The sequence below is a fragment of the Macaca thibetana genome, chromosome 11 (assembly GCF_024542745.1).
Source record: "Macaca thibetana thibetana isolate TM-01 chromosome 11, ASM2454274v1, whole genome shotgun sequence".
Classification (NCBI taxonomy): domain Eukaryota; kingdom Metazoa; phylum Chordata; class Mammalia; order Primates; family Cercopithecidae; genus Macaca; species Macaca thibetana.
This window is the reverse complement of record NC_065588.1, coordinates 92579195-92604289: the sequence shown is the minus strand read 5'-3', so window position 1 is coordinate 92604289 and position 25095 is coordinate 92579195. Positions and strand designations below refer to the sequence as shown.

At 43.5% G+C, this 25095-nt stretch overlaps 1 protein-coding gene across 1 annotated transcript in view; it reads right to left on the bottom strand.

Annotated features, from left to right (window-relative positions):
- Positions 1 to 361: 361 nt before the first annotated feature.
- Positions 362 to 25095, bottom strand: part of ELK3 (ETS transcription factor ELK3) — a 77772-nt gene continuing 53038 nt past the window's right edge. The window contains exons 3-5 of the mRNA XM_050749315.1: positions 22165 to 22959; positions 10155 to 10277; positions 362 to 3052 (exon numbers count right to left, since the gene is read on the bottom strand). Of these exons, the coding sequence (XP_050605272.1) occupies positions 2954 to 3052; positions 10155 to 10277; positions 22165 to 22959 (1017 nt within the window). The 3' untranslated portion in view covers positions 362 to 2953. The remainder of the gene's footprint in view (positions 3053 to 10154; positions 10278 to 22164; positions 22960 to 25095) is intronic.

The following is a 25095-nucleotide window of genomic DNA, read 5'->3' as shown; positions in this document are numbered from 1 at the left end:
CCAGGTCAGCCTGCAGTTGAGACCAAGAGAAATAACCTTTATCACCAAGCCTAGCAGTTTACATTCCCCTGAATCAACAAAAGGCTAAAAGAATAAATGGTAGATTTGATTTTTCCCTACCTTCTCACTTCCTCCTCCTCAATACAGAGCATTTGATAGAACTTATTTAAATCAGGGGTCTGCTTTTCGATAATTACATTTATTTCTTTAAATATGTGTATTTAAAGCACTTTTTTTTTTTTTTGGACGTGCTGTCTTCAAGGGTAGGTGACAAGACTCATTTTCCAACTTGTATCCATATGGAAAAGTGGTTTGGGTCACCCCAAGCAAATGGAAGTAAGCCAATCCAGTTACCTCTAAACATCTTTTATCACAAAGTTTTTATTGAACAAAAATAATATGACAGTAAAAATGATACATATATGAAAGTGAATGAAGATCTGCAGTCATAGAAAAGATGTGTACAAAGAGACCAACATTCAGGTTATATAGTTCTATAAAACTTTTCCCATAGCAGTTTAACACTGATTAAGCAGACATAAAAAGGAAAATAAAGTCATTAATGTTCTTTGAAACCTATTTTCTGAGTAAAATACTTCTGCTAAAACGCACACACACACAGAATGAGGCAGAGCTATACGAGTTACTCTTCAGTTCCTCCAGTTTTCTATTTGTGTTACAGGAGTGTTTTCATCCATCAAAAAACTGTGGTATTTTTGCATTTGTAATAAATGGATCTAGAGCATACATTAATCCCAATTTCCGAAGGAAAAGAATCAGATCTATAGTCATTTAAATATTTCCAATCAGCATTTACATAAACAAGTATACTAAAAATAGTATTTTAAGTTGAGATTTTTGCATATTAACTTCCTTTAGTTTGTCTATAAGAATCATGCATTTTGGATGTGTTCTCTTATCTGACAACACAATTTTAAATGCTTTGTCTTTATGTTTTGTTTGTTTTACTAATAACAGTTTTGAACCAGTGATTATTTACAGCTAGGCATGGGGGAAACAGAATTGGACTGAGCACCAATCATTGTTCTACCTTCAGTAAGCTGTGCAGCCTTAGGCAACTCCCAGCTTCTTCTGTGCACCTGTCTTGAGCTGGAAACAGGTGGTGGGAAGCATTCTCAAAGGCTCCTTCTCAGTAAATATCAGTTCCCTGGACCAGCTCCTTTTATTGTGGTACAGAATTATTATCAGCCTATGGGGTGGGATCGGGGGGACAGTAGTGTCTATTGGTGGATTTTGGAACCAGTGTCATTACAGTCAAGGAGGCATAATAGAGTGTTTGGATTTTCATCCTTTGATAAGGGCCCACATCCCCACATACAGAGATGCTCAATTCCAATTGAGAAACCTCAGAATTTCTAAGTATCAAAGCAATATTCTGGTTTTTTCCTGAAAATTCAAGAAATGTGTTTTCTCAAACCTCGTTTTTTAATCCTTTCTCATTATCCTGCGACTTAATGCCCAGTTTGGATCATTTAGTCACATTTCAAGTTAGTTTTTATCACTTATAGTTAAGGATTATAATTAATCTTGAATTTAAAGCTTGGTGCTTTTCAGTTTTCTTGGCATTAGAACTTTCCTTCATGTACAGGTGTGGTGGTACCTTTGGACTGGTGCCTGCTGATTTTCTGATGGAACAGAAAATAGGTCTGTATTATCACTACTCCAAATTACATTACACAAAAAAATTTACTGGAGTGTTCCAAGTTGTTATCAGTTCAGTTCCACGATGATGAGGTTCCTGTAGAATTTTTCATCTGTCAGATTTCCTTCATTCTCCCCATAACTTTAGTAATATATAAAGCAGTGTATCCTCTCTCAATTTCCACAAGCAAGGCCTTTAGTACCTCCAGTTCTCTATTTGTATTACAGCAAGTTTTTGATCCATCAGAAATTGTGAATACCTACCTATACTGATGAAGATACCTAGTGTTAAAAATTGTTTCTTTGTTGTTTGGGTTCATCACCAGTCTGTGAGCTGCTTCCAAAGCATTAGATTTTTAATAGTTCCAGGGGAATCCCAATTTATACTGACACAGTAAATATATCAGATGGTCAGGATTCTCTATGGAAAACTGAGAAAACTAGGGCTAATTTTTTGAAATAAGAATATGCTAACCTAAGAGATATTCTCGGGCCTGGAATAGCATGAACTTGATGTAGCTTTTCCATCTCAGATTTTTGTCTGGGAGGCATCTAAAAGATACTGTAAACAGCTAAGGAGGCTAGCCTTTCAAAGTTCATTCTTTCGAAAATGCACTTTAGAACATTTTCTTTTATCAATGTTTATTGTCTAAATATGGCTTAGTTTATTATAAAAACATTACTTGGACATTTACTGAATTTCAGTTCAAAAGAGGTTCTAAGGCAATTCTTAATACAATTGAAAGTAAAAAAGAAAATGTGATATGAATATGCTTTCATATTGCCCACTGGTGAAAAATAATGAAATTCTACTAGAGAGCTGTTTGATACTAATTTTCATCTTTCAAACATTTCCTCTTAATACTAAAAAATATATAAATCAATCATTTACATTAAATGCAAAGGAAGGCACAGCTGGTTATAGTCTATATAAGCACACAGTTTAGCATACGCAGAACTAAAGAGAAAAAAAGCTTCACATCCTTATTAGTTATACTGAAAACCATTAGGAAAAGTTCTTCACTGTCAACAGTGTTCAACACTTAAGAGCTAAAAGGATATAAAAACAAAAACATTAAAATTCACTTAATGCAAAAGATTTTCATATATACTTGAATATATCAAAAACAGTTTTTAAAATGCTAACATAAATCTAGACTATCCATGTTATGAAAAGTGCAAACCAAATTAACAGAGTTTCACAATGTCCTTCTCATGACACAGGTAAACTAGCCCATGGGGACAAATTTGTTTCATCAGTTAATGAGTCCTTAATTGTCACCAGACGTCATCAGGATTTCTGAGAGTTCGAAGAAAGCAGTACTGGAGAAGCAGCTCTGTCCAGACTGGGGATTGGCACTGGCATGTGGCCATTAAGCAGTGTGGGGAACTGTAGGGGACAAAAGATTTTTACAATAATTACTGCAAATCCATTGCAAAAAACTTAGGTTCTTTACATTCCCATATAGTCCATAGCAGTCCACTTCTCATCACCCCTGTGATAGAGATTAGTTGCCAGTGTTTTTTACAGAATAATTGGAAGATGACAATGAGATCAAGATTACATAGAGCAAACAAAGGATAAGGCCCACAAAATGTCCCTAATTATTCTATATGCACAGGCTACTAGGAAAAAATATATAATTTATATGTTGCTAAAGCATCTATTTTTTAAAAGTTCTAAGCTACTCAGGATGCTGATAATGCCACAAATATTAAAAGAATGTTTAATATTAAATATGAAAATAATGTTTTGAAAACCATAGACTCTTTATATGTGACTCAGTAATTTCTAATACTATATTTTGAAATTTGCCATCAGTTTTTCAGGGTACTACAAAGATGATTCTTGCAGCTTTTATTCTTCTAAAGTAAGAAATGTATTTAATCTTAAAAGATTTTGAATAGATTATTTTGGAGCTAAGAAGGTATTCTTTCTAATTAAAATATCACACTTAGATCACTCATAAGTGACAAAGAGTAAAATTAATTTCTGTATTGTTGTTAACTAAGATGATAAATAGTAGGATGATAGTATATGCTCTGATAATGAGTTTCAGGTCTGAAACAAATACTACTTGCAACTAGATTTGCATTGTTTAGGATGTGTCAAAAAGATCTCCTGAGCTGTCTTTTCTAGCTTATTTCCTATTTAGTCCAGGTAAGTTAAATATTAAACTTCAGTGCCAAATATCAAATTACGGAGCCTGGCACATGTTAGAAGTACAACAAATACTTTAAGTAAATATGTTTTTGCAGTTTTCAAACTATTTCAGTAACTTGTGTCAAGGGCTTGTCATTTCATTTGATATCTAGGAGCTGTAACATAAGTTTTGTTGTCCCCATTTTACAGATGAGAAAACAGATTTCAAATAAGTTCTGTTGGCTAAAGGTTACACAGCTAATAAGCAACACAGTCAAGTTTTAAACAAATCTTTCAGTACTAACATTGCATAACTTTTTATTTTGGTAGGAGTTGGGGGTATCTTTAATTACTGTTTTAATTTCTTTAATGGTTATTGGCATATTCAAGGTTTTTCTTTCTTTTCTGGAACTTTGGAATTTTAATTTTTTCTAGAATTTTATCCACTTCAACTGTATTATCAAATCTATGCACATACAGTTTATACTCTTGTTTAAAAAGGTCTGTGCTACTAACCACTCTACTGAGTTAGAGTGAACAATGGAAGATGAGCAGATTTTAAATTTTCATGCTTTTATTTATTTTACTTTATTTAGAAATAGGGTCTGGCTCTGTCGACCAGGCTGGAGCGTAGTGACACAATATTGGCTCACTGCAACCTCCACCAGCCATCCTCCCACTTTAGCCTCCCAAGTAGCTGGGACTATAGGTGGACGCCACCATGCCCAGCTATTTTTGTATTTTTGGTAAAGATGAGGTTTCACCGTGTTGCCCAAGCTGGTCTCGAACTCCTGAGCTCAAGCAACTGGCCTGCCGTGGCCTCCCAAAGTGCTAGGATTGCAGATGTGAGCCAGTGTGCCTGGCCTGCAGTTTCATTCTTTTCGTTTATTTGCATCTTCTCTCTCTTTGGTCTACCTTATTGGTGTTTTCAAGAGGATCAGTTTTGGTATTGTTCATCTGTTTTGCAAACTAAATTGCTGATTTCTGCCCTTATTATTTTTGTATACTTAATGGACATAGTTTCTCTTGATTAGCCTGGCTTTTCTGACATATTTTTTAGTCATCTTTATTAGGCTCTTCTCCTATGACACTCCCCTGTTTTAAACTGCAACATTTCCCAAACTTTTGTCCCCAGCCACCTTTTCTCCAGTACCATGCTTGGACTTGACAACAGTTTCCATTTTAGACATCTCCAACCAATGCCTCTTTCCCACAAAACCTGCTCTTCTTCCATTGCTCACTCTAAGTCAGTGAGAATGGTGGCTGGGACCACAAACTTAAAGAGTCAGGGCTCCACCACTTACTAGTGTGTTATCTTGAATAAACTAGCCAATATCCCTGTGCCTTAGTCTTATCTTTAAAACAGAATTACTGGCAGTATTAAATGAGAAGCCCCCAAAAGTGCTAAGAACAATGTCTTGCACACAGTAAGTCATCAATCATCAACAAATGTTAACTATGGTTATTTTTTTTTTTCCAGACAGGCTCACTGTCGCCCCGGTTTGAGTGCAGTGGTGTGCTCATGGCTCACTGCAGCCTCAATCTCCAGGGCTCAAACAGTGCTGCCACCTCAGCCTCCCTAGTGGCTGGGACCACAGGCACACACGCCAGCACACATGTCCCAAGTTTTGTACTTTTTTTTGTAGAGACAGGGTCTTGCTGTGTTGCCCCTGGTGGTCTTGAACTCTTGGGCTCAAGTGATCCACCCATGTCACCCTCCCAAAGTGCTGGGATTACAGGCGTGAACCACCATGCCCGGCCTTAACTATTGTTATTTAATAGCATTTCCAGTATGTTAATCACTTAGTAATCTTTGCCTCTTCTTAATTTTCACTACCTACTTACTACTCAGACCCATCTCAAAGTCTGCCTCTCTTGAGCTCACCTCTAAAATATCTTCTAATTATATCCTGTGTCCAATGTTCTAATCTCAAAGAGTGATTCTCCCTTCAATATTTGTAGTATCATTTCCTCTGGCCAGGTATGGTCGTTCACACCTGTAATCCTAGCCCTTCGGGAAGCTATGGCAGGAGGATTGCTTGAGCTCCGGAGTTCAAAACTAGCCTGAGCAATATAGCGAGACCTCGTTTCTACAAAAAAATCTTAAAAATTAGCTGGGCTTGCTGGTATATGCCTGTAGTCCCAGCTACTTGAGAGGCTGAGGTGAGAGGATTGCTTGAGCCCAGGAGGCAGAGGTTGCAGTAGGCCAAGATTGTGCCACTGCACTCCACCTTGGGCAACACAGCAAGCTCGTCTCAAAAAATAAAAATAACAATTTCCTCTTATCTTACTGTTCCTTCCACTTTCTCTTCAGTTCTTCCTCCACACTAGTATCAGTGATTGTTCTCTAAAACGGAGATCTCATCCTCCTACCTCCAGCTTAAAAAGCCTAAACAGTTAACAGATAAAGGGAGAAACTCCTAAGCCTGTAATCAAGGCCCACAGCTGCGTTTCCGACCTTATCTCCTCTCACCTGGTCCCTTCCTAAACAGACTTTCATGTCCCAGTCATTCGGCTCTATTCATCTAAATGTACTCGATCGAAATCCTGTCCCTTCCTCCCAGCTCAGGCGCCACTGCTTGCTTGGAACCTGTCCAGTCTCCAGCTGGAAAGAGCGTGTCTGCCCCTTACTTTCTGCAGCACTTTGTTTACTCATCCATTACTCACATATTCTATGTCCCTACAGTCCTTGTCGCAGAGCATTGCAAATATTTGCTGGGTTAGATTTGAACTAAAAATTACAGCACACATTCTTAATTGAAAACTTAATTAGCTCTACCTTGTTTCAAGACATACCTATTCCTACTAGGCATATTCCACATTGGAACAAAATCTATTTCAAAAGTCACGGAACAGACATCCTTAGACAAGAAGAAAATACTGAACTGTCCAAGAAAAACCGAGTTCACTTTATAAATCAAGGTTCTTTGTTTACATTTAGCACAATGTCTTTGGTGCCTCTCTCCTTACCTAAACATTTCTCAATTATAAAGCATACCTCTGCCAGAAAGGCGTCTTCTCTCTCCTTCCTTGGAATTCTTTAATATCTGCTGTAACCTGCTACAGTAATCATATTAGGGGCCCTTCTGTACAAAAATGCTTCAGCTCTTCAACTATTACCCTGAGGATTCTGATCAACCTTTCCAATCATGATAATAGGAAACTGGCCAGCGTCACTTAAAATGTATAAGCCAAGTGTATTTTTTGTCTTCCTTCATTACATCTATAGCATACATGAAAGAGGTTTGTTATTTTGAAATAAAATTATTTTCATCAGTTTAAAAGGGATGTTGGCCAGCGTGGTGGTACACCTATAGTCCCAGCTACTCCAGAGGCTGAAGTGGAGTTGAACCCAGGAGTTCAAGACCAGCCTGGACAACATATTGAGACCCCGTCTCTAAACTGTAAAAAAAAAAGGTTCTTAAAAAAATAAGACACCGCTGATAGTAATCTGAATTCTGAATATGTATCAATGATCAATTATATTGTCTAGTTTTAAAAATCAGAAAGTATTATTCCTCTACCAAATTTTGTTGTTTACCGTTCTTGAAATTGCTATTTTCTACTTTTGCCACACTCAATCGCTCTTTTCACAGGAAGAGTTATAATATTTTAAAAGGCAAAAAGTTGTTTTTCCTTAGTCTCATGGATCCAGCCACAAACAGAAAGCCCAAGGTCATACAACCTGTCAGCCATCCGGAATACCAGTTTGTCTTTCATTTTTTTTAGGGTTGTATTCTGAATGGCTTCAGAAAAGAGAACAGGTCCACCTGGTGAAATTAAAACTTTAAGCAGGTAGCCTTTAAATGCAGTAATTTCTGATGCAGAATTCTAAATATAAACTAGGAACCTCTGGTCTGCAGTGCTTCTCAAATTGGTTTCTGGACTGCGTAGTATCACTAGGAACATGAAAAAAAATGTTTTTGGGCCAGGCACGGTGGCTTACGCCTGTAATCCCAGCAATTTGGGAGACCAAGGCAAGCGGATCAACTTGAAGTCAGGAGTTTGGGACCAGCCTGGCCAACATGGCAAAACCCCATCTCTATCAAAAATACAAAACTTAACAGGGTGTGGTGGTGCATGCCTGTAGTCCTAGCTACTTGGGATGCTGAAGCAGGAGAATCACTTGAAGCCAGGAGGTGGAAATTGCAGTAAGCAGAGATCACACCACTGCACTCCAGCCTGGGCAACAGAGAGACTGTGTCTCAAAAAAAAGTTTTTATCAGGCCCTATCCCAGACCTACTGAATCAGAAACTCTGGGAGTGGGGCCCTGCAATCTTTATTTTAACTCACCCTCTAGGAGAGTTGAGTGCTAACTTTGAGAACCATTTGTCTACAGTAGTTACTGAGGACTGAAGAAATGAGGGTGTGCACGTATCCCAACTCCCAGAGATTGATAACGTGTCGAATCACTGTAGACATGAACCATCATTTACTGTTGGGAGAGTTGGGCTGGAAAAGGTATCTAAGACAAGGGATCCCAAAGAACCCCCAGCCAATAGTGCTCCATTGCTTTCCTAGGGGGTTGCCAAGGCCTGCACCAATCAGGTGGCAGAATTCCCAGTAAGGAGAGAAATGAGAGGCCACTTATTATTCACAAATACCTACTGAACTCTACAGAAGCTCTGTGTTAGATTCTAGGATTATAGTATAACAATCCCTACTGCCATGGAGTTTACTGTAACCAAACAATTTCTTTTTATTCTATTAATTTTAGAATTCTGCTGCTCTAATCTTAAGACTTTCAGGAAATGAGGTGTTTTTATCTCCCCACCAAAAGATTAGTATTCCTAATTTTAAACTTTCCTAATACAACATTTGCTCATTGCTTTTTGCTTACTATTTCTAGTTTCTCTTTTCCTACCCGAGCTGAAACTGCTAAAAATCAACATGACTATAGCTCAATTTCTTGTGACGGGAATAAGGGCTGGGAAAGAGACAGAAACCCAATTACTCCAAGCATATGGTCACTTCATGACACCCTACCCCAACCCCACTAGGAAACCAAAGAAGCAAGATGGCAATCAAAACCTCTTTAGTTCCACCCTTATAAAGAGACCCTAAATCCCAGTATGTACAGCTCCTGGCACAGAGGAGGTACTCAGCAAACATTTAACCTTGACAAGCAAAATGACCCGCTCAGATGATCGTGAAGACTTGCACTTACCTTTCTCAGACTTCTCTTTGTGAATTCATTTAGACAGTCAGTAATTACTGAGCCTCACTTGTACACCAAGCCATGTGCCAGATGCTGGGGACACCACAGTGAACAGGATTCCTTTCTGGTCTCGAGGGCCCATAGTTTAGTGGGAAAGATTGCCAGATCAACGGGCAATCATAATACAAAGTGCCACGTGCTAGATGCAATGGTACCCAAAGAACTGCAAATAACTCAGGGTAAGCCACACTGTGGGGCATAGGATACAGACAAGGATGATGAGAAAAGCTAGAATTAGGGAAAGAGGGAGTTTGCACTGGGTCCACCTTTTCTTCAATCCTGTCCCTAGGATCCTTTCCACCTATACTCAACATATTCAAACAGTAACACCTTAGTCAGTGAATAATGATCTGTGGGTCTCAAGGAGGAAATACTGACTTCTCCATGATAGCAAGTGACGGTCCTGCAAGATTCTAGTGTGTGAATGAATAATGAAGGTGCTGCCTAGTATGGAGAGTTCTGTAAGATAAAGCAGCTAAGTCTTCATTATTTTTTAACCAAATACCCTGGATTCTCCTTTTTCATTACAGAACAAGGAGCTTAATGATGATTCATAAAATGATGCAAGCAATTTTTCTATCCCAGGATGGGGAAATTGTTCACTATTTTTATTTTCACTTTATGTCAAATGAGCTGCTACATTAACTAGGAGGATTAGTATTTTAAAATCTTGTGTGGACTTTTATAAATAATTTTTATTTTCATTTTATTTTAAATAGAGATGGGGTCTCACTGTGTTGCCCAGGCTGGTCTCAAACAATCCTCCCACCCTCAGCCTCCCAAAGTGCTGGGATTACAGGTGTGAGCCATCACACTGGCCTAAAGAATGATTTTTAAAGTTTTGCCTTTTCCTTAATAAATTTCCTGTTTTCATAAACAAATGAAAATATGCAAAACACTTCAAGAACTTAATTGTTCCACGTATGGGCATCTGGCATGAGTATGCCATTTCTGCCTCAATGAAAGTGTCTGCCTCTGAAGGGCGTGCAACCCCATTAACATGAACCCCCTTTGGACATTTAACATTTTAACCCAACACTGGGCAAAACTCACCGTTACCTCTGCAGGATTTAGAGAAAAAACCATCCCTCAGAAGTGTAATGTTTAAAAGTTCATTTCCAAACGCTCACCTGGAACAGCGTGCTTGGCCCTTGCAGCCTGGCAGGACTCAGTGGAGCAACTGGACTAAGGCTGCTCCAGAAATGTATGCTGGAGAGCAGCGGACTCGGAGTCAGAAGCAATCCATTTGGTGTCTGGGAAATAAAGCAAACAGACTTCTTCATATAGGTTCACCTGACTCAGGCCGTGACCAACAGAGCAGCAGAGAGAGGTTAGGTAGGCTAGGCATGGACCAGGAAATGACCTTACCATCTCAGCTGGCAACGTTATTTCTGTGGGGCTGTGAACAGTTTAATTTTAATTTTTTTCTTTTTGAGACAGTCTCGCTCTGTTGCCCAGGCTGGAGTGCAATGGCGCGATCTTGGTTTACTATAACCTCCACTTCCTGGGTTTGAGCAACTCTCCTGCCTCAGCCTCCAGAGCAGCAGGGATGATAGGCATCCACCACCACACCGACTAATTTTTGTATTTTTAGTAGAGAAGAGGTTTCATTATGTTGGCCAGGCTGGTCTCGAACTCCAAATAATCCACCCACCTCGGCCTCCAAAAGTGCTGGGATTACAAGCATAAACCACCAGGCCAGCTGGCTAATTTTCTTCAATGCTAATTTTATTAACACTTTCATAAAGGAAAAAGGTATTGACACGTTACCTTCCCTAAACATTCTGGTGGAAAATTCAAGTTTGTATCAACTTTCATCCGAATGGTTTGTTCAACTTGTTCCCCTTCCCAGATTAAACAAGAATTAGTATACAAACAAAATGGGATCCAATAAAGGGGCTTTAGTTCTTCTTATCTATACTTTCCTGTTTTTCTACAGTGGACATCTATTACTTGGGTTACAAACACACGGTTTTAAATGGTCTCCATATCCACAGCTGTTAAGGATTTGGGATTTGCTGTTAAAATACCCTGTAGTAGCCTCTTTAGAAGCTCTGAGCCGGGTTTTGCAGATACCATCTGGATGTGGGGTCGATGAGAATTCATTGCCCTGGCAATGGTTTGGGTGGGGGCAGGAAGGGCCCTTTCTTGTCAGATTGGGTGTAAAGCCAAAACCCTGGGTTTCCCAGGAGAGTTCCAAGGACTGCATTTGCTTGCACACATGCAGCAGGAGTCCTCGCCTGCAAGCCAGCTGGAGGGCAGAAGAAACACCCGCCCAGCTGCTAAGTCTGCACGGCTTTTATTCTCAGTGGAGACAAGCTCCCCGGCCCAGGGTGGTTTTGTACCTTTGGAGACTAGAAGGAGTCCCTCAGTGGTTTTGTGATGTCAATAAGGTGCTTTGTGTCAGAAGAACCACAGCAAAGGTGCCAGCCTTTCAGATTGCACCATGCTGGATGCTAAAGTGTTATTTTTTCCTAGAATTGGCCTCCGTAGCGTCATTAATTACCAACAGCATTTGGCTTAAACCTAAATTGAAAGGTCTGCTCTGTTCAGCAGAATGGAGACAAACATCCAAAGTTCCTCAAACTGTGAAGCTGCTGAAATGTAAACACATTTATACCAAATTATTTGAGTCGTTGGTTCCATGGCATTTCCTACATACTCAATGACCTATGAGGTTACTAGAATAAATACATGTTTTGAATAAGCTTCCCATTTGTTCTAGTCCAAGGCAATTTCACAAGCATGCCAGGCCATCTGGCCTAACAGTTAAAACTTAACGGCTCAGCATGGGCTCTGCCAGGGTTCCAATCTCAGAATCACTACTTCCCAACCAGGTAACCTCAGGCAAGCCACCTAACCTCTGTCTGTCTCAGTTTCCTCATCTGTAAAATGGGGAGAATAAAAATGCCCACGTTACAGGGTTGTTGGGAAGATTAAATAAGCTGATCTACTGCAAGCTCTTGTAAGATACGTGCCTGGTATACAGAAATGCTCAACAAGGACCAGAGGCGGTTAGCTGGCTAGGTACGCTAGGTATTTCATACATGTTTTTGAACGAATAAATGGATTGGTAATTAACTGAAAGCATACATGACATACTTACTAAATGTCTTTCATCTATGTGAGGGAGAAATTCTCAACTGTATACAGAGAAGGACTTAATCCTCTGAAACAGACAAACTGAACTGAGTCAGCCTGGACTTGGAGGCTACTCTCAGTTGTGTTAGGCTCAAGGCCACAAGCTCAGGTGTTCTGGAAACTAATATCTGCATGTTACTCTGGAGCAAGGTTCCAACCACAGTATGTCACATTAACATGTAGTAACCAGTGTGTGTTCAAGGCCTCCTAGTTTATCCATCAATGAAGGCTCTCAAAGCTCTAAAGAGACAATCTTCTAAACCACAAAACACAGCTATCCTTCTCTCCTCCATGGCCATCATATACCCATCCTTTTTAATCCTCTGAGCAATGTACAAGGTCTAGAATTTCTATTTCTCTAGTCTAAAATGTATACCCATGTCTGGATTTGAGATGTTTGCACATTTGTTTCTAAGGAATACATGATGTACTCAGACTACAGTAGCCTTCTGTTTCTCATCTTTAATATGTCTGAAATGTCTTCTATAATATATGCAAATAAACACTGTAAAATGACTTCATTCCTTCCTCTTCCTTCTATCCCTGAAGTTCTCCCTGAAAATCCTGTGACCTTAAAGAACCATGTGGTTTCTTTGTTAAGGAAAGTTCCTACAACGTGTGCCCTGGGTTATCTCCGGGACAGTGTGAGACTTCACAGCCTCTCTCCATACACTCCAGGAGTCAGGCAGAGTGGGCTGAGCCTGAGGGCCAAGGGCTAAGGAAGCCACAGCAAAAAGCGCTGTCTTCTTTCCTTCCCCAAAGACAGTCTCGTTTTAACGAGCATGGCAGATAAGGAGCTCCTAATCCCATAGATCCGGGAAAGAGAGTAAGACCCTCATCCCAAGATCCCCTTTTCATTTTCGCCACTCAGTTCAGCTTCCACTTCCACTTCCGCTTCATAACGTCTCCTAAAAAGGCTGCACATCTGAGCTCACCAGGGTGAGCTGGCATCCAGGCATGCCCACCTGCGCACCCCTGCCCTGGCCCTCTACCTCCTCCTCTCGCCTTCCTCTGCCCATCAAAATGCCACCTCCTCAAAGGACACTTTCCTGATCTCCCCTCAACCACATGGGATTTCTTATTTCTGAATCTTTGTAACACTTTGTGACCATTTTTTTCTTAACATTTAACATGTTCTGCCTCATATTACAGTGATGGGCACATTTTTCTTATACCTCTTTCCGTAGCCTTTTGGATATCTGCTCATCTTTATTCCTCCTGTACTACTCAGCTCCTAAATACTGATGAACTGGAGCCATCCGCAGCTCTAGCTGGGTCCCCCCTGGCTTATCGTTTGTTGGGCATCTCCACTCGGGTGCACCACCGTACTCAAACTTCACGAAGCTCAGCACCTTCCCACATCAGTGTTTCTTAAGACTCTTCCCCTGCTGTCAACAGGACCACCATGTATACACTGCCTCAACAAATACTGACCGAGAGTGCAAACTGTGTTTCAGGTGCCACAGATGAGGATCAAACAAGACATAATCCCTGCACGCAGAGCCCCATCTACCACCCGCATCCCAGTCCCCACCGTGCAAAATGCCTTTCAATAACTGCAAGCTCCGGACATAGCTTCTGGAGGCGTCTCACAACTGGGCCTCCTGTTTATCCCTCATTTCCATTCCTGCTGCATCCAAGCCCCTATCACCTTACAGATGGCATTCCACAACAGCCACCCAGGCCAGTCCACCTACCTCTGGTCTCCCCATCTATTCTGTACCCCATCACCAAATCAACCACCCCCAAACATGAGTTCACTCAACATTCAGTCACAGTTTCAGAAAGGATGTGATGTCCTCCTTAGCCACAACAGAAGGTTCCCCATAACCTGCTTTCATACACTTGCTAACTTCTGAGGACTAAGCTCTGATTTTTTATCTTGCCCAAATTCCTAGGCAGGGGTGTAGGGAGTCATGCCCTACAAACTGTAAATTTTCATTTGACCCTATATATGGTGACTTACTTTTCAATCTGACTCTGGCATAATATTATGAGACAAGGAAAAAATATTTAACCCCAAAATACATTTCCTTGCCATACCTTGAAATTGCCTGGCAATTTCATGACGTCTCATGCCTCCCTAAAATATACAAAACCAAGCTGTACCCCGACCACCTGGAGCACATATTCTCAGGACCTCCTGAGGGCTGTGTCACAGGCCGTGGTCACTCATATTTGGCTCAGAATAAACCTCTTCAAATATTTTACAGAGTTTGACTCATTTTGTCGACGCTTTCCTCCCCGAACCCTCTTACTTGATTTGATGTGTACTGAGCTTTCCTCATACGCATGGAGGACCAGCCATTCCAACCCACCAGTCCTTCAATGCTCCCTCGGAACTTCCCTGACCACCCAGCCCAGCCCATAGTTCCCTGGGCTACAGGCCCTCTCTACAAGTGACTTCATCCATTCCCATGGTTTCACCACCCCTTGCATGTTGATGACTCCCTAACCTCTCCAGCTCCAAAACACTCTCCCTCTCCAGATGCAGCTGGACTTTTCCACCCGAATGTCCTGCAGGGTCCTCAAACTCAACATGGCCCCAACTGGACGTTTAGCCTTTTCCCAGGGAACTTATTCTTCCTCCCATGTTCCTCACACTCAATTCTGGCTCTCCCCGCTCCTCCCACCCAGTCAGTCACCAAGTCCTATTGACGGCGACCCCTCCCACTATACAGCCTTAAATACTCATGGTCTTTTGCCTGGAATATTACAATAGCATCCTACTTGGATCCAGCCTTCCCCCTTCCCAATCTCGCCAACAGGGCGATTCCTAAAACAATTCAGACTGTCACTCATAACCCTTCAATGCTTCCTACTGTTATACCTCCCCTAATCACAAAGCTATTTCACGTATCTATGCCTTGCCTCAAGCTGTTCCTCTGCCGACAATGCCTTCCTCTCCCTGTCTACCAGAAAAAGTATCCTGCCACAGGCTGATCCTTCAACACCCTGAACCAGTGGTCTTATCCCCTCCAGGAAGCCCTCTGGACATTCTTCCTCCATCTCAGGCAAAGTTAATACCTTCCTCCTCAGGATTCCTTTTGCAACATGGTATTCCTTTTGTATAGCATCTGAGATACTAGATGAAGTGACTTAAGGTAAGCTATGAGCTCCTAACTATTAGAGACTATTTTATCCATGTTTGTAGCCCCAGCTCCCAACACAGCAGCTTACACATGATGGGTACTCAGTTCATGTGTGTTGAACTGAACTAAACGATCTTGCCTCTCAGCTCCCAAGGCGCTTCTCTGCGCTGCACGTTTGACTCTTGCCAAGGGCTATTGTGTGTGTGTGCATGTGTATGCCTTGTTGTCATGGCTAGGTCCTAAGGTCATAAAAACAAGCAACTGTAGTTTTGGTTCCTTTCTAGGCTCTGTTATTGCTCAGTAATTATCTGTTGATTCTAATGAGATTTTTTTTTTCACTTATACCTCTAGCAGCTGGTTATTTACGTATTTTATTTATTTTTGAGACAGAATCTCACTCTGTCGCCCAGGCTGGGGTGCAGTGGCACAATCTTGGCTCACTGTAACCTCTGCCTCCCAGATTCAAGCGATTCTCCTGCCTCAACCTCCTGAGTAGCTGAGATTACAGGCGTGCACCACCATACCCGCTAATTTTCTTATTTTTAATAACGGAGTTTTGCCATGTTGGCCAGGCTGGTCTTGAACTCCTGACCTCAAGCTATCCACCCACCTTGGCCTCCCAAAGTATTGGGATTACAGGTGTGAGCCACTGCACCTAGCCTCCAGCAGTTAGTTTCCAATCCAAACAAGTCGAAATTCCTTGGCCAGTCCTCCATAATTTCACACCACCCTAAATTATAACCCTATGCTATATATTGCCCCATATGCTGGACAGCAACCTGTAAACTCATGAGAACAGGAACGGTGTCTATCCTGCTAACCTCTGTATCTCCAGGTACCTAAGCGAATGCTTAGTTTTCAATGATTATCTCCCAAATGAATACACGATAAACATTTGTTACTGGACTGATTGAAGAAGATGCACAAGTATTTGCTGATCACTTGATGTGGTGATCTGAGATACCGGTAAGTCGCTCGGGCTTTAAGAAAGTAAAGGACAGAGAAACAAGGTATCTATTTAGCAGGTTGTGCCCATAAATATCTGTAATCCTAAGCTCCCACAGATGCCAACAGAATCCGTGACAATGCCACCTTGAGGTTAAAAAAAAAAGTCCTCAAATAAAAGGTGATTGAATCTCTAGAAACCCCTAAAGTTGTCTGAATGCAAGTGAAAACATGGTTTTAAGGTCTTTAAAAGGGGCGTTAATCCCACTGACCCTATGGAAAAGCGGACAAAATGGAGACTCCCATGGGGGCCTAGGGTAGCTATAGAAAGGGGCAGGGGAGGAAGCAGGCCAGAACCAGGGACATTAGGAGGCAGAGTCATAAAGACTGGGGTGGCTGTGGCAGTTTCTTAAAATAAGACAATAATGAAGTTTGCCACATTGATTGACTCTTTTATTTTTTTTGTGAGATGAAAGTTTCGCTCTTGTTGCCCAGGCTGGAGTGCAGTGGTGTGATCTCGGCTCACCGCAACCTCCGCCTCCCGGGTTCAAGTGATTCTCCTGCCTCAGGCTCCCAAGTAGCTGGGATTACAGGCATCTGCCACCACACCCGGCTAATTTTTGCACTTTTAGTAGAGACGGGGTTTTGCCACGTTGGCCAGGCTGGTCTCGAACTCCGGAACTCAGGTGATCCACTCGCCTCAGCCTCCCAAAGTGCTGGGATTACAGGCATGAGCCAGCGCACCCGGCCCAATTGATTCTTCCTTTCATGAAAGATTTCTCTATGGCATGTGATGCTGTTTGATAGCATTTTACCCAGAGTAGAACTTCTTTCAAAACTGGAGTCAATCCTCTCAAACCCTGCCACTGCTTTATCAACTAAGTAACGTAATGTAATGTAAAGTTATGTAATATTCTTAGTCCTTTGTTGTCATTTCAACAATATTCACAGCATCTTCACCAGGAGTAGATTCTATTTCAAGAAACCACTTTCTCTGCTCACCTGTAAGAAGCAACTCCTCACCCAATCAAGTTTGATCAACAGATCGCAGCAATTTGGTCACATCTCCAGGCTCTACTTCTAATGCTAGTTCTCTTGCTATTTCTACCACATCTGCAGTTCCCTCTTCCAACTGAAGTCTTGAACCCTTCAAAGTGATCCATGAGGGCTGGAATCAATTTCTTCCAAACTCCTGTTAATTTTGATATTTTGACCTCCTCCCACGAATCATGAGTATTCTTAATAGCATCTAGGGTGGTGACTCCCTTCCAGAAGGTTTTCAACTGACTTTGCCCAGATCCATCAGAGGAATCACCATCTATGGCAGCTGTAGCTTTATGAAATGTATTTATTAAGTAATAAGACTTGAAAGTCAAAATACTCCTTGACTCCTGGGTTGTAGAACGGATGTTGTATTTGCAGGCATGAAAAACATTAATCTTCTTGTGTATCTCCATGAGAGCTCTTGGGTGACCAGATGCATTGTTAATGAGCAGTAATATTTTGAAAGGAATCTTTTTTCTGAGTAGTAGGTGTCAACAGTGGGTTTAAACTATTCCATAAACTGTATAAACGGATGTGCTGTCGTCCAGGCTTTGCTGTTCCATTTATAGAGCACAGGCAGAGTGTATTTAGTAGCACTGGCTTCAACTTAAAGTCACAAGCTGTACTAACAAGACTCAGCCTGTCCTTTGAAGCTCTGAAGCCAGGCATGGACTTCTCCAGCTATGAAAGTCCTAGATGGCATCTTCTTCCAATAGAAGGCCGTTTCACCTACAGCGAAGCTGTTTGATGTAGCCACCTTCATCAATGAGTGTAGCTAGATACTCTGGATAGCTTGCTGCAGCTTCTCCATCAGCACTTGCTGCTTCACCTTGCACTTTTATGTTATGGAGATGACTTCTTTCCTTAAACCTCATGAACCAACCTCTGCTAGCTTCAGACTTTTCTTCTGCAGCTCCCTCGCCTCTCTCAGCATTCAAAGAATTGAAGAGAGTTAGGGCCTTGCTCTGGGTTAGCCTGAAAGGAATGTTGTGGCTGGTTTGATCTTCTATCCAGACCACTAATATTTTCTCCGTATCAACAATCAGGATGTTCCACTTTCTTATCATTCATGTTTTCACTGACGTAGCAATTTCATTTCCTTCAAGAACTCTTCCTTTACATTTACATATTTAACTGGCATAAGAGCCCTAGCTTTCGGCCTGTCTCAGTTTTGGACATGCCTTCGCCATCATCATTCTAGTTCTGGATTTAAAATGAGAGACGAGCAGCTCTTGCTTTCTCTTAAATACTTTATAGGCCACTATAGGGTTATCAATTGGCCTAATTTCAAAATTGTTGTGTTTCAGGGAATAGGGAGACCCAAGGAGAAGGAGACACAGGAGAGCAGTTGGGACACGCACAACACTGATCAAGTCTGCTGTCTTATCCGGGTGTGGTTCATGGTGCCCCCAAACAATTACAATAGTAGTATCATAGCTCACTGATCTCAGGGCACTAGAACAGACATAATAGTAAGGAAAAAGTTGGAAAGATTGTGAGAATTACCAAAATGTGACATTGAAACATGGAGTGAGCATGCGCTGTTGGAAGAATAGCCTGGCGCTGATAAGACTTGCTCGGCGCCGGGTTGCCACAAACCTTCGATTTGTAAAAACCACCAATTATCTGTGAAACGCAATAAAGCAAAGTACAGTAAAATGAGGTATGCCTGTATGAGGTGTAGTAAGGTCCCCGAGGGAATGGTAACCACGTGACACAGGCCACGCCAAGGCTCCCTTACTTCTCCCTTTCTTCCCGCCATGTTTCTAGCTGGAAATAACCAACCTTGGGAATTGTACTTTCGGGGTATCGAGTTATTACAGCACACACAGCTTTCATCTCTTCCAAAGCCCACCGCTCAGCAAAGCTTACATACAGCCCACAGATTACCAAATGTTTATGTGCACACAGCATCACACTGCACACAGCACACCCCCAACACACACAGAGAGAAAAGGAGAGTTTCTGGGACAGAGTGCTCAGGTAGGAGGAAAACCACTGAAGCCTTGCCACTGCCTGTGGAACACCCTGAACCCCACAGTTGTCCTTCACTCCCGAAGCCGAAAGGAATTCTGCAGAACGCCTGGCTGTTGACAGTCATGCTATTTCTGGCTGTCACTTGGAAGGTGAACTACTGGGCTGGTGCTGGTGGGTAAGTTTCTGGAGCACCCCCTGAAGCAGCTCCCAGGAGAGGGAATCTGAGAATCCAAATCTGATACTGACACATACCCTAAACCTAAACCACCCCCAGCTTCAAGACATCCTATCTGATCTCAGGGAGACCACCTGGGTGAAACCCGCTGCAAGAACTCAGCTCTGAATAAGTACCACACCCCTGACTCCCGCCCAGGCCCCTCTGGTGTCTCCCTCATTGCTCCTTCTCTCCCTCCCTGTTGGCTACCCATGGCCATGCCAGGAGCAGAGCCCACACTCTGGGACCTGAGGGAGGCTCAAGGTGGGGTCTGAGTCCCGAGGCTCTGCCATCTCCCAGTGTAGCTGGTGACCCCCTTAGTTCTGTGCGGTTTAGAGGACTGCCTGGTGCCCCTCCCACTCCTTTGACCTGAAGGTCCTCTCTAAGCCAGGTCCCTTTACTTCTACTCTCCTGCCCTGGGTCCAGACCCTGTCCCTCGCCTCCCTCCCCTTGGGATTATCTCTGGGCTTCCTGGCACTAAACCATCAGGGCCCCACCCTCACAGCTTGGCTGAGGACCAGGCACCCTCACTGCCTCAGGCACAGGTCCTCTCGTAAAGATCCTGGCTTTCCTATGCCTTCCCACCTGGTTTCAGGCCATGCTGGTGACTTCTGGCTCCTGGCCGTGCTCTTTGCATCCATTCATTGGGCATCCACCCTTGATCCTTCTCTCACGCCCTCAGCCCCACCAATGGGAGCCATCCCTCCATCCACATTATCCACAGGGCTGGCTGAGCTGACTTCCTCTGAGACAGTGCTGGCATCTGCCTCACTCTGTTCTGAGAAGGTGATCCAGGCTCCCAGGGAACACAGAAACCTAAATCAGAGCTGGCCCTGGTGTGGCTTCAGACCCTTCTCACCCTGACAGTTGTAAACACACAGGAGGCCGGGGGAGGAGATGCTCAGATCGTCGACCCCTGGCCCTGCCTCTCAAGTTACTCCCCTGAGCTACCTCAAGAGCTGCTGTTTCTGAGCCATTGGCTCAGCAGCCCTTGGTCACTCGACAGCCTTGCTTAATTGGAAGATGCCTGATTTAAGAGCACGTTTGCTCACTCTGACCTATTTCCTGATCCGCTGGCCCTCCCCTCTGTGGTGGCACGTGTCACCACCAGCTCACAGCTTGAACTGTCATGAAATCCCTGGGCAGAATGCAGTCCAGCGAAAGCATGGAGAGGAAAGTGGCCCAGAGCTGCTTTCAGGTGCTCCAGGGACAGCCGTATCACTGCCTTCTCGCAGCGGGAATGCATTTCATTTGAGAGCATGGATTCTGGAGGCAGACACTGGATCCAAAGCCACCTCTACCACCTATGAGCTGTGCGACCCTGGACGAACTAGTTTACCTCTGTGCCTTGTTTACCTCAGCTGGGAAACAGGATGCTAATAGCAGCACAGGTTGAGCATCCCAAATCCAAAAATCCCCAGATCCCAAATCCTCCAGAATCTGAAACTTTCTGAGTCCTGACATGACACTCCAAGGAAATGCTCATTGCAGCATTTTGGATTTCAGATTTTCAGATGTGGGATACTCAACTGGCAAGTATCATGCAAATATTCCAAATCCGAAAAGATCTGAACTCTGAAACGCTTCTGGTCACAAGCATTTTGGAAACAGGATGCTCAACCTGTATCCACATGACAGGGCTGCTATTGAAAAACAAGGCAATGCATGTAAAGTGTCTGGAGCAGTGCCTGGCACACGTGGGAAGCCCGTCATATGCTGCCGTGGCTGCTGCTGATGACAACAGGGACAACTATGATGACATGACAGAGGCAGGGGACGGGTACAGCTCCGCGGTTAACAATGCTACCGGGTGTCACCACCTCACAAAGCCTGGCCACAATCCCATTTTCCACCTGTGGAACCTGGCCCAGAGAGCAACCGCCCACAGTCCCACTCCTAGGAAGCAGGGTAGCCAGGAACTGAATCCAGGTCTGTGAGCCTAAAACAAATACTCTTTTAACCTCTGCCACTAAAATTGCATCCAGTTTTCAAGGGGAAGGAGAAATATGGTTTCCCAGCACCTACTACGCCTTTGCGCTGCAATTGTCAGCTGGACAAGAAAGAGCATCTGAATATTTGATTTAAAGGAAAAGGGGGCTTTCTCCTTGGGACTAATAACAACGAAGGCTTTTTTGGCTCTGCAAGCTTGCTTTCCTCTCCCCAGTGCTGTGGCCCGGGGATTTCTCATAGTGCTGCTTTCAGCGAAGCAGCTGTTTGGTGCGGCCCCTTTGTTTCTTATTACCTATGCTATGACCACAGCTCCACACGGACAGACGCGATGGCGGTATCAGTTGACATCTATTTGCTTGTTAACAGAACACAAGTGGCTCCTTATTAAATGCCCCCAGAGAAGATTCTGCCATAAAAATTTCATAAAGCCCAAGCTCCTCCTGAAACGTAAACTGGCCCGCTCAACTTTCCCTAGGAAATCGCTGGTGAGATCTGCTTTGTCGGCCAGTGTGCGTGTTCCACCTATGGTCACTTTAGGCCCCTAAAAGCAAGAAACCAATCAAGCATCCCACTAGAGTCGACAAACCAAACGCTGTCTTGTGTGCATCCCTTGGTCTGAGGATGGAAAAGCAGGTTCCCTTCATATTTACACAGTGACCTTGGTACAAGTCATAGGATTACGTTTTGAGGGACAGAAGGAAGTCTCTTTAGCTGCTCTTCCTTTTTTGCTAAGCCACTGAGGCTGGCTGTGGCCGGGATGACAGGAATGACTCTTACCTGTGCGGTGAAGAAGGCTGGGGTGAGGGATCCCGAGGGGAGGGCTGGGCTGTTGAGGGCGATGGAGCCAATGTCGGTGCCGGAGAGCACCAGCGGGGGCGCTGAGATTTCCAAGCCTTTGGGTTTTTTGGCCTTTGGGGGAAGAGATGGAGACTTGGTCTTGGAGCCCGATGACAGGTTCAAGGGCTCCAGGGAATCGGAGTCATGGCAGGCGGCCTCCAGGAAGAGGCTTCTGTGTTCAGAAGGGAGGGGTGAGTTGGGGGACAGGGAAGGGGACCGAGATGAGAAGGGTGAGGCGGATGAAATACTGGCAGCGTTTGGCAACATTAAAGAGGAGATCTTGGCCGAGACGGATGAGGCCAGGAAGGCGGACGCCGCCGCAGCCTCTGACGTGGAAGGCAGGGACACCACCGGCCTGGTGACGTGTTTGTCGGTTTTATTGGTCACAAACCTGATCACAGTCCTGACTTCTTCCACGGGGGGGCTGTCTTCGGGCGGCTCCTCCAGCTTCTCCGTCTTGATGGCCTTAAAGGCGTCTGGTGGGTTCTGCAGGGAATTAATGGTGAAGGACGAGTACAGGCCTGAGTGGATGTATTCGTTGCGGCTCGTGCTTTTGAGGGCGGCCAGGCCGTGTTTGTGGGGCTCACGGCCCTCGGGAGACGCCTTGCAGTCGCTGTCCTGCAGCAGAAGGCTCTCCCGGCTGATCTCCACCGCGTGAGGATCCATCTTCAGGATCTCCGGGAAAGAGACAAACTTGTACACAAACTTCTGCCCGATCACCTTCTTGATGATGTTCTGCAAATACAAAAGTAGACACTGAAAATCTGAGCGCACCCAAGAAACCATGTAAGAGCTCATGATAATGGTAAATGTCGCTGGCAGAAGCACCAAAATGTTCCTGATTTACATTCTTGGCTAAGGAGAAGTGGAAGGAGGAATGAAGTTGGAAGTAGGAGAATTAGAGGTGCATTCCAGTTCTGCCATTACTAGGGTTGTGATCTTTGGCAAATTAAGTGCCCCTTTGAGTTTCTTTGTCTGCAAAGTAAGGAAGATGATGATGAGGATGATAATTATTATTTCTTAGACAGCATCTCACTCTGTCGCCCAGGCTGGAGTACAGTGGCGCGAACATGGCTCACTGCAGCCTTGACCTCCTGGACTCAAGGGATCCTCCCGTCTCCACCTCCTGAGTGGCTGAGACTACAGCTGCATGCCACCACACCCCGCTAATTTTTATATTTTTATTTTTTGTAGAGACTGCATCTCACTTTGTTGCTCAGGCTGGTCTCAAACTCCTGGACTCAAGCAATCCCCCAACCTTGGCCGAGTGAGGATTATTCTATGTAATAACATAGTAACAGTTGCCATTTATGAAGCCCTTATTATGTGGATGGGATTTTTCATACCTTATCTCATACAATCTGAACAGCAATCCTAAAAGGAAGGTGCTGTGATTCCTATTTTAAAAATTAGGAAAATAAGGTTATAGTGCTTCCGTAACTCACACGGCCACCTGGTAGGAAGTGAAGTGGTAGAGGCAGCATGTCCTTAACCATAACACAGTATTGTCTTACCTACCTCTGGGAGTCAGAAGAATTCAATGAAATAATAATGAGAAAGCATTCTGTAAGCTGGAAAGCATTATAAAATGCAAGTTATCATCATCAAACACTACAAGGTTTTCTTAACTCACTTGGCCATTTTTTTGCTTTTTATTTTTTTGCCAAGAAAGCTACTGGAGGAGGCCGGGTGTGGTGGCTCATGCCTGAAATCCCAGCACTTTGGGAGGCCAAGGCGGGTGGATCACCTGAGGTCGGGAGTTCGAGACCAGCCTGACCAACATGCAGAAACACTGTCTCTACTAAAAATACAAAAATTAGCCAGGCGTAGTGACACATGCCTGTAATCCCAGCTACTTGGGAAGGCCGACGCAGGAGAATCACTTGAACATGGGAGGCGGAGGTTGCAGTGAGCCGAGATTGTGCCATTGTACTCCAACTTGGGCAACAAGAGTGAAATTCTGTCTCAATAAAAAAAAAAAGAAAGAAAGAAAGAAAGAAAGAGAGCCACTGGAGGAAAAATGAATTGTCTACTTTGGATATCTGTGACATTCACAGACAATATTTTTAGTTGCTAGCATCTACTTCTGGCTCTTCAGTTTATGGTTCCAGCCCTCAAACATTAGGATATAAATGAAAAGCAATAATCATTGCAAAAGTTTTTGCAGCCCTTTGGTAGAAGGGACTTTATATTAAAGGCTGTGCTGTTCTTGAGGTTTATTAAATGGATACCTTAATTCCCTGCCGAACCCACTGGGTTATATATTTACCTACCAAATGCTTGCTGTGTGCCTTGCCCTATGGATGAATCTTGGGGTCTGAGGAGCTGAGAGAGACAAAGATGGTCTCTCTCAAGCACAAAAACCCAGCACCATCCTATGGGAAAAGGACTCTGTTTCCTTAGAAACTCTTCCACCTAAAACCTGGGTATGAGTAAGGAAAGATCATTTCGAGGAGAAGAGCTTTAGAAGCAGCTCTGATTGAGTGCCTGTCTTCTGTACCAGGGGTTGTATGTAAGCCACCTCATTAGATCCCCACATTAGCCCTGATGGAGGTGGAGGGTGTCATCCTTCTGAAACAAACAACATCCCAGAGATGGGGAGTCATTTGCCCAAGAACCACCAAGATCGACAGATTCTAAAGCCTAAGCTTTTTCACATTCCCACACAAATTTAGGGGGAGAGAATCAACCCCCAACAGACATGAAATTCAATGAATGTTGATGTCCCTTTTGAAATCATAGTGTGATTCTAAATACACGTGTTTGCCTGCCATCCTTTACATCATGACATTCTGATTTGCCTTTTTCCCCCTTAAATGATGGAAGCAAAGGGCACATTTAAGGTCCCCATTCAGCACAGGAGATCCCATG